This window comes from Babylonia areolata, chromosome 11, assembly GCF_041734735.1.
Source record: "Babylonia areolata isolate BAREFJ2019XMU chromosome 11, ASM4173473v1, whole genome shotgun sequence".
Classification (NCBI taxonomy): Eukaryota; Metazoa; Mollusca; class Gastropoda; order Neogastropoda; family Buccinidae; genus Babylonia; species Babylonia areolata.
Window position 1 is genome coordinate 27,130,879 of NC_134886.1, and position 10,031 is coordinate 27,140,909.

Genomic DNA, 10,031 nt, shown 5'->3' on the forward strand with positions numbered 1-10,031 from the left:
TCTGTAAATGATGGACGTTCGTTTTCGTTTTTGTTTTTGCTTTTTGTTGGTTTTTGTTTCTGTTGCGAACAGTATTTTCGCATTTTCTCCAATCTGTGTTCGTATGTTTCTTTTGGAGCTTTCTTCGGTTTTTGTTTTACCACCTTCTTTCCTGTTTTTCAGTCTAAACATTGATTTTTTTTTTTAAATCTGCTTTGTCCTTGATGACATTGTTGTTGTCACCGTTGTATTGGTTGTTGAACTTTGAAGTTTGTGTCTCTGGCGGCTCTCAGTGGAGACGTTTAGTCATTCTCCTAGTCTTCTTCCTTCGTTTTTCAGGCCCGGAGTCGAGATTGTGATTTCCTATCGTTATCGTTTTCTTCTTTGTCAATGCATTTGTGTTTGTGTCTCTCTCTGTCTCTGTCTCTCTTTCTCTCTCTCTCTCTGCCCCCTGGGACTGGATGTAAATAAGCATGCATGCCTACACTTCTCGCATTAAACAAATTCATTCATTCGTTCTCTCTCTCTCTCTCTCTCTCTCTCTCTCTCTCTCTCTCTCTCTCTGTCTTTCTCTCGCTCCGTCCTCTCGCCACCTCTCTCTCTGCTCATCTCTCACTCTCCCCTCCTCGCTTATAATTTCTTGACTGCAGACTTTGTTGGACTTTCAATCTGAGGGTCCCGGGTTCGAATCACGGTAACGGCACCTGGTGGGTAAAGGGTGGAGATTATTCCGATCTCCAAGGTCAACATATGTGCAGACCTGCTTAGTGCCTGAACCCTCTTCGTGTGTATAAGCAAGAAGATCAAATAAGCACGTGATTAAGGATCTTGTAATCTGTGTCAGTTTTCGGTGGGTTATGGAAACAAGAACATACCCAGCATGCACACCCCCGAAAACGGACTATGGCTGCCTGCATGGCGCGGTAAAAACAGTCATAGACGTAAGGGGCCACTCGTGTGATACGAGTGAACGTGGGAGTTGCAGCCCACGAACGAAGAAGAAGAAGAAGAGTGCAGACCGATGTGCAATACACAGTTTCGTAAAGGGTCATATTGGGTTCTGAATGGTATGATTTCTGGGTGGACAGCATCATTACGGGTTAAAGCGTATAGTGGGTTAAAGTGTATGGTACAGAGTCCATAAAACTCTGTGTGTGTGTGTGTGTGTGTGTGTGTGTCTGTCTGTCTGTCTGTCTGTCAGCATCATAACGGGTTAAAGTGGAAAGTACAGAGTCCACAAAACTCTCTCTCTATCTATCTGTGTGTGTGTGTGTGTGTGTGTGTGTGTGTGTGTGTGTGTGTGTGTGTGTGTGTGTGTGTGTGTGTGTGTGTGTGTGTGTGTGTGTGTGTGTGTGTGTGTGTGTGTGTCTGTCTGTCTGTCTGTCTGTCTCTCCCCTCATTTATCACTCTCTGTCTCTCTCTGTCTCTCTCTCTCTCTCTCTCTGTATCTCTCTCTCACTCTCCCCTCATCAGTCTATCTCTCTCTCTCTCTCCATCACTTCTAGCTCACAATCTCTTAAACGCAGACTGATGTGCATGTATGATACTGTATGCCGCATATTGATAGAGGGATACACTGCGGCGGGGGTTCTGAATTAATATCACGTCCCAAGTGGACAACAATCGTACGGGTTCGGGTATAATTGTTCAGAATCCATGGCACTGACATGATTATCTCAAAGTAATGTTTGAGAGATCATGTAGCAATGATCTTTGTAGCAAACACGGATTGAACAATGATGACGGTGAAAACAAAGAGAAGAAGAAGCAGAAGGGGGCGTGGCAGGTGGGGGGGCGGGGGGGGGGGGTACGGAGAATCAAAAGGAGAAGAGAATGAAAAAGACGACGACGAATTAGGAGGAGTAAGAGGAGAAGAGGAGGAGAAGAGAAGGAGGAGAAGAAGAAGGAGGAGGAGGAAGGGGAAGAGGAGGAGAAGAAGGAGATGATGATAATGAATATGATGATGATGATGAATATGATGAAGGAAGAAGAAGAAGAAGAAAAAGAAAATGATGATAATGATGATGATGAAGGAAGAAGAAGAAGATGATGATGATGATGAAGGAAGAAGAAGAAGATGATGATGATGATGAAGGAAGAGGAGGAGGAGGAAGAAGAAGAAGAAGAAGAAGAAGATGATGATGATGATGATGATGATGATGGTGAAGGAAGAAGAAGATGATGATGATGATGATGATGACACCAGTCATTTTTACAGGAATGTTCAAGGGGACATACAAAGTTTCAAACAAAACAACAACAAAAAAGGAAGAAAAAGGAGAGGTGGTAAAAAAATTTTAAAAAATAGAGGAAGGAAGAAAGTAAGGGAAAGAGAGAAAAAAATACGGCGGAAAATGAAGAAAGAGAAAGAAAGAAAAAGGAAAAAGAGAAAACTGGACGCGCGCGCGCACACACACACACGCGCGCGCGCGCGCGCGCGCATGCACACCAGAGAGAGAGAACGTATGAGAGAGTTAGTATTTGTGTATTTGCGAGAGAGAGAGAGTGTGTGTGTGTGTGTGTGGTATAATGTGTGTGTGGGTAGGTGTGGTGCGAAAGAGAGACAGACTATAATTTTTTTTTTTCACCTGGCGAGCATCACAATGACGAACAGACTGACAAACACTGACAGCAAAACATGCGCGGAATCACACACACACACACACACACACACACACACACACACACACACACACACACACACACACACACACACACACAAAGTTTGCCACAATCTCTCTTCTTCTTCTCCTTCTTCTCCCCCCCCCCCTCCTGTTCACCTCCCTCGAGAAAGTATATATGTATACTGCTACTACTACTGCTATTACTACTACTACTAGTACTAACAACAGCAAAACAATAAGAGTAATAATAATTATTATTATCATTATCATTATTATCATTGTGTAATTATATGGCGCAAACTCCCAATACAATTGGCTCTAAGCACCTCAAATGAAACAGTGATGCATAATAGCATTATGATTAGTATTTGTATTTGCAGTTTGTGTTTGTATTTCTTTTTATCACAACAGATTTCTCTGTGTGAAATTCGGGTTGCTTTCCCCAGGGAGAGCGCATCGCTACACTATGCGCCACCCATTTCTTTGTATTTTTTCCTGCGTGCAGTTTTTGTTGTTGTTGTTTTTCCTTTCGAAGTGGATTTTTCTACAGAATATTGCCAGGAACAACCCTTTTGTTGCCGTGGGTTCTTTTACGTACGCTAAGTGCATGCTGCACACGGGACCTCGGTTTATCGTCTCATCCGAAAGACTAGCGTCCAGACCACCACTCAAGGTCTCGTGGAGGGGGAGAAAATATCGGCGGCTGAGCCGTGATTCGAACCAGCGCGCTTCCTAGGCAGACGCGTTACCTCTAGGTCATCACTCCACAGTAACCAGAAGTAGTAGTAGTAGTAGTGGTAGCAGCAGCAGCAGTCGTAGTAAAAGTAGTATCATTCGTTTATCTATTTATTTATTCTGTTTCACAGAAGTCATCTTCTCATTTCTGTGTTTATCTTTTATTTATTCATTTATTTTATTCATTTATTCTATTTATTTATTTTTCTGTTGCAGGCCATCGAGAACTACATGCAGGTAGAGTGCAAGTGCCACGGGGTGTCGGGCTCCTGCGAGATGCGCACGTGCTGGCGGGCCATGCCCACCTTTCGCCGCGTGGGCCAGATCCTCAAGGAGAAGTTCGACGGGGCCACCGAGGTCAAGGCCACCATGCGTGACCTGCGCCTGCAGCTGGTGCCCCTGAACCCGCAGTTCAAGCCGCACACGGAGCAGGACCTGGTCTACATGGAGTCCTCGCCGGACTTTTGCGAGCCCGACCCCAAGCTGGGCTCGCTGGGCACGCACGACCGCGTGTGCAACAAGACCTCCAAGGCCATCGACGGCTGCGAGCTGCTGTGCTGCGGGCGCGGCTACAACACGCGCAAGGTGAAGATCGTGGAGCGCTGCAAGTGCAAGTTCCACTGGTGCTGCGTGGTCAAGTGCAAACAGTGCGAGCGCATCGTGGACGAGCACATCTGTGTCTGATGAGATGACAAGGCTGTGGCTGTGTGTGTGTGACGGACTGGACTTGACTGGACTTAAACTGGAATGGACTTGACTCCATGGGGAGCGGGTCTGATGTTCGTGAGACTTCCTCCTACTACTTATACTGTCTGCAATGGGGGTCAAAGCTTAGTGAGGGTCTGTGCAGAAAAGGAGAGAGAGAAAGAGAGCGAGAGGGAGAGGAGAGAAAGTGGTGGAGGGGGTTGCGTCGGGGGGGGGGGGATGCGGGGGAGGGGGGGAGGGGAACAGGGCAGAGCCCTGAGAGTTTTTGAGAGAGTGAGATGTTGTAAGCTGTGCATGTGAAATCTGGAACGTCAGATGTTTTTTTTTTTGTGTGTGTGTGAAACTGGGAGTTTATGGTTCTTTCTGAGGATTTGTCTCTTTTTCTTTTTCTCCTCCCCCCCCCCCTTTTTTTTCCCCCCATCACCGAAAGCCTGGGTGTTGGAGTGTTGGAGCACAGAGCTCACGTTGTGAATGTAAAGTGAAGTAAAAGAACTAATGTCGGAGATGGAACACGGGTATAATTCATTGTGGGAAAATGTGTGACGCACTGCCGCGGTCCTTGTGATGTTCACACAGCACTGGGTCATCACAAGTCAGACGATAATGTAATGTAAGGGAAGTATCAGGGGATGGTTCACGGTTGTCGCCCCTCACCCCCTTCACCCACTGACCATCACACGGATGGAAGTCATGCCCTTATACGTCGTTCGTACTCTTTGTGGAGGTCATGGAATGTGGTTTTGATGGGGAACAGTTCAGCGACGAAACAAATGTGACTACTGTTCATGTTTTCACCTGAAATAGGTGCGATCATCGCGATTTTGATTAAGAAACTGAGATTCGTGTGTGTCTGGCCTGGTGATTACATAAGATCGGCGTCACGTTTCTGATGATTATTTCAGATCCAATTCACGTTTCTGATGATTATATAATATCAAACTCACGTTTCGGTGTCACACCATGAGAAGGCGAATGGCAAACTGTACCACAAGCAGCCTGATGTGATGTCACGTCGTCTCTGAACCACGGAGGAGGCCGGGATTAACGCTGTTGGACCATGCTACATAATTATTATATCAAAGACAGACAGCCTTCAGTGACCTTGCTAGCCCCCTATCAGAAGCTGGCGAATACACATGACTAACGGAATCCAGGCGATTCCTGTCCAGCCGTACTCAAGGCGCCAGTAACGCCTCAGACTGATTCCTAATCCTTTTACAGTTGCCTCATTGAACGGTGTTTTTTGGGTTTTTTTCCCCCGTGGCTACATTTGTTTTAATTGTCTTATCCTAGTCTGTACGAAGATATGTAGGGAACAAATATCAGGCGCTAAGATGCTATCCGTAAGAGGTTTTTTTCTTCTTTTTCTTTTTTTCATAACAGCAGGGTACGCGTCACATATAGTGAGTGTATGATTCGAGAACGTGTTGGAAATCTTCAAAACAGTAAAATCTGGAATTGGGGCCATGAATCAAAGGATGATCATTTTAGGTAATTTGAAGAGACGGAACTCCATGCGAGCGTCACAGTTACATTGGTCTTCTTTAAGGCAGGCAGGTTCTGTGCAATCATTAGAGTTAGATTAACTGTGTTGCCATGCAGAAGACATTAGACTTGTTACATCAGTCAGTCAGCTGCCAAGAAAACATCTCGGACATGCAGTGACTCTCACAGCCTCTTGTGTATGCTTTATGTGTATGTCTCTTGCTTGTATACACACCATGATGAATACAAACGATGTTAACTTGACAGAATTTTCTCCTAGATATCTGAACGAGCTTTCACTGAAGGAGAAAGAAAACATTTTTTTAAAAAGATGACTGAAACCTCCGCCTCCCAATGTATGAAATATTTGGGTGAGGGTCATGGCGTGTAAATCAAAACTAACACACAAAAAAGTTAACGTTTTAATGAATGGTGAAGTAAAGTCCTCAATAACAGAAAGAAATGTAATTTCAAGAGTTTCTTTTCGTGTGTGTGAACATTTTAGAAGTTTTGTACAATGCTAATAAACAGAATCAGCAAAGCAGAAAACTCTGCCCTATAAATTCCACCTGTCCTGGCCATGCTGTAATAATGACCATCCCTCCGCTCTTTGTGTGATGAAGTCCTCCCCTGCCACGCCCACCACCTCTCACAGCTTCTCTGCTTGAGGTTCCACCACCGACAGTCACCCGCGCGTGATAGATACCTTCAGGTGACCGAGGTGGGAGGGAGGTGCCTGTGGCTTGTTCCGATCCTGAGTGAGGTGACTTGTTGGACAACAGTACCGAGCACCCATTTCTCGGGCAGGACTCACCAGTCACAGGCGTGCCTGTACGTGACGTGGCTAAAAAAAAAACTAAAAAAAAAAAACACCTCTTCCCCAGATCGGCCTGCAAAGTCAAGCCTGACGCTAAACTGGAGGACAGATACTGCCATCCACGGGTCTTCCCGCTGCAGATGTTGCCTTCGCGCGTATCAAGATGCACGGACGCAGCAGTGGCCCTATGGAGCCACACTGGCAGAAAAGCTCTGGGGCACCAAACATGACCTCATCAAGACCACCACCTTCATTTCCAGCATAGGACTGCAAGTCTGAGACCATGATCACGGGGAACGCAGAAGAAGAAGAAGAAGCCTTCGCGCGGTTTTTGAAGTGATCTGTTTGGAAGGCGAGGCGTTCACTTCTCCACGGGACAGGCTGTGTGCGGTCTGGTTTGTACAGCTGCGGGCCTGGCCGATCCGCTTCCTTCTTCGCTGTCCGTGATACCACAGTGGGAGGGGGTCCACTACAGAACCGCTGCTGCTCCAGAACCGCGTCTCTGAATGTAGACTTCCGGTCGGATTTGTGTGTGTGTGTGTGTGTGTGTGTGTGTGCAGGATCTGTCCCCCGTTCACATGCTTGAAGGGAGGATCGACAATGTCCGAAAAAGACTGTGATCTGGCAGAGCCCCTTCCCGGAAAACAAAAATGTGGCTCTGTGTAATCGCCTGTCTGTGTTGTCCGTTCACGTTGCATACTTCTCCTGGAAGTCGGAAAAGTCAGCAAAAATAGGCACTGAAGTCTTTGATGTTAAGTTTTTTTTTAGATTTTTTTTTCTTTTTCTTTTTCCTCCGCAATAAGCTTCTATCTGAATTCGTGTAATCCCAACATTGTTTGAAAGTTGATGTACGCTTCTCACGGGGACCCACGTTCTCCCCCTTCACCTTTGTTTCTAAAACCTTGACCGGAACTCTTCAGTCCGAATTTGTCTTCAAAAAGAAGCCCCCCAAATATCACTGCGAAATAAGTCCTCGATGATGGTTCATCTGGAACTACAACTGGGACTGTGACGTCTACATGTGCTTCAAAGTGCCAAAGTTCTATAGTAAGAGCTTACACGCTGGCCATGGTTCACATTCACATGACCAAGCACGTTTCGTGCAGTCAGGGACAAAGTCAGCAATTCTCGTGAAGAAAACTGTTCGGGTTTTTTTTTAGGTGTTTTTTTTTTTCTCAGACGTACAGCAACAGACTCCTCTTGTTCAACTGTGAACTGCACACAGAGTGTGAGGTCCATACAACAAGAGAAACTTAACTGTGCCGTTCGCGACAGAAGCCCCCACGTTTCCAAACCTGATGCTATTGAGATGTGTTTTTTTTGTGTGTGTTTTTTGTTTTTTTGTTTTTTGTTTTTTATCCGAATAGCATACTCAGAATCACGAAAGGACTGATCTTTCAGCCAGAATGACAGACTCTCGATTAAAGCCTTTAGAAGCTTTCTGCATTTGTGAAATATTAGTTGTGGGATAAATGCAAGACGATGTTTAATTTCTTGAATTATCAAACACAGGACAGAGTGATGCATACTGCTTTTCTATATATTCAATCATGGTTATCATAATAAATTAAACTGGGAATCATTGTTGGTATGTTTGATGTATTAGATATCATGTGATATTATTCTTCGAGTTGTAGACATTTCTGTTGTACCGGGTGGAGAAAAAGGTGCACATGGTTTTGCTTCAAGATGCAAAGGAAGGATATGTATTATATATATAATTGTGCGGAAGCGTGTTTGTTGTAATAACCTTTGGTGGTTCTGTTTTCTCGTATATCATGTTATTTCATTCCTTCGTCATTTTTTTCATAATTATAGAGTTGTTGAAACATGTTTCGCCATGAAGATGTGTACATATATAGACTAATAAGTATTCTCCAATGTACACACGGATATACATGCGGACATGTATGTGGACATAAACGGACACAGACACACAGACAGACAGACACACGCACGCACGCACGCACACACACACACACACACACACACACACACACACACACACACACACACACACACACACACACACACACACACACACACATTGATGTCGCTCATTCATCGACTAACAAGGTGTTTTTGCTCTACCTCAGGCTGTGTGCAAAGTAACAGAAACACGCATTATTTGACCTATACTGGATGTACAATGTCTAATGGCCACATGTTAGTTTGTTGTTGTTGTTGTTTTTGTTTTGTTTGTTTGTGTGTTTGTTTGTGTGTTTGTTTCTGTGTTTATTTCAAAACAGTGGCATTATGTAACATGTCGGGATTTGGTTCTAAACAAACACACGTGTCCACGGGTGGTATTGTTTATTTGATTGAACATGCTTCTCTCTCTCTCTCTCTCTCTCTCTCTCTCTCTCTCTCTCTATATATATATATATATATATATATATATATATATATATATATATATATATATATATATCCTTCTCTCTCTCTTTAAATTCGGGATAGGGTGGGGGTATGGGGGGTGGGGTATTCGTATTTGTTTTGCATTCTGTTTTTTTGTTGTTGTTTTTTTCTTTTCTTTTTCTTTTATCACATCTACATGTTTTGCTTTGTTTGGTAAAAAAATTTTTATATGCTATTTAACTTCGTTGACTGGTTGGTTGATTGAATGATGGGTTGGCTGATCGTTTAGATGGTAGTGTGTTTGGTGGGTGGGGAGGAGTGGTTTGTATACTGTCTGAGTGGGCGGACGGAATCGTGTTGTTTTTTGTTTTGTTTTTCTTCTGGGCTTCATCTTTGGTGAAATCCACATTCAGATAATGTTATGGGATTTTGATTTTTTTTTTTTTTTTGAGGGGTAGCGGGTGGAGGGTGTTGGTTGTTTTTCCATTGACGGATTTATGCTGGTCTGGATAATGATATCGACTGTTTTGTCTTTCCGTTCTTTTCTTTTCTTTCGTTTTTTTTTTCTTTCTTTCTTTTTTTTTCCTCTTTTATTTTCTTTGGTCCCATCTTTTGCACTGTTCCAGTGGTATAACTTTTGCGTCCCTCATCCCCCATACCCTACCCTCCCCCCATTCCCCCCCCACCCACCCCCCGCCCGACCGACCCCCACACCCCACCGGTCTCCAAACACAACCACATTCAGTTCTGTCAGTGTCACCGTCCTCGCTCCTCTCAGTTCAAAGGAAAATTGACCATCAATTCCGTGTCATCATCACGAGGCCACACACACACACACACACACACACCCAGCATTGTTAACAGACGGGTCATGGCAAGTGGTGTTTAAATTAGCAGAGTAGTAGTAGCAGCAGCAGCAGCAGCAGTGCCTGTGCTGAATCAACACACTTAGATCTAGGACACGACCACCTACTAAAAATCAAACACTCACGCCCCGCCACCCACCACACCCGCACCCCCCCACCCCACCCCACCCCCACCCCCACCCCACTTGCCAGTAATCGCCCAGTCGTGGAGCCAGAGTGGACGCGCGTGCAGTGGAGGAGACAGACCGATCGACGCACTCCTCCAACGACAGTTCCCATGAATCTGCCGACACCAAAGACTTTTGACACCAACCAACCAACCAACCAACCTACCATGGGCATGGTAAAAAAAAAAAGTGGAACACGAAACTGAGGTCACCATGAAAGCAGGGCTTGAAAGGGCACCGACTCTGGGACAATTTTTTGGTCTGTCTTCTCTTTTTTTTTCTTCCTTTTTTATGA

At 44.8% G+C, this 10,031-nt stretch overlaps 1 protein-coding gene across 1 annotated transcript in view; it reads left to right on the plus strand.

Moving 5' to 3' along the window:
• LOC143287629 (protein Wnt-4-like) overlaps positions 1–4,219 on the plus strand; it is a 202,075-nt gene extending 197,856 nt beyond the window's left edge. The window contains exon 4 of the mRNA XM_076595748.1: positions 3,555–4,219. Coding sequence (XP_076451863.1) covers positions 3,555–4,022 — 468 coding nt within the window. The 3' untranslated portion in view covers positions 4,023–4,219. The remainder of the gene's footprint in view (positions 1–3,554) is intronic.
• Positions 4,220–10,031: the final 5,812 nt, after the last annotated feature.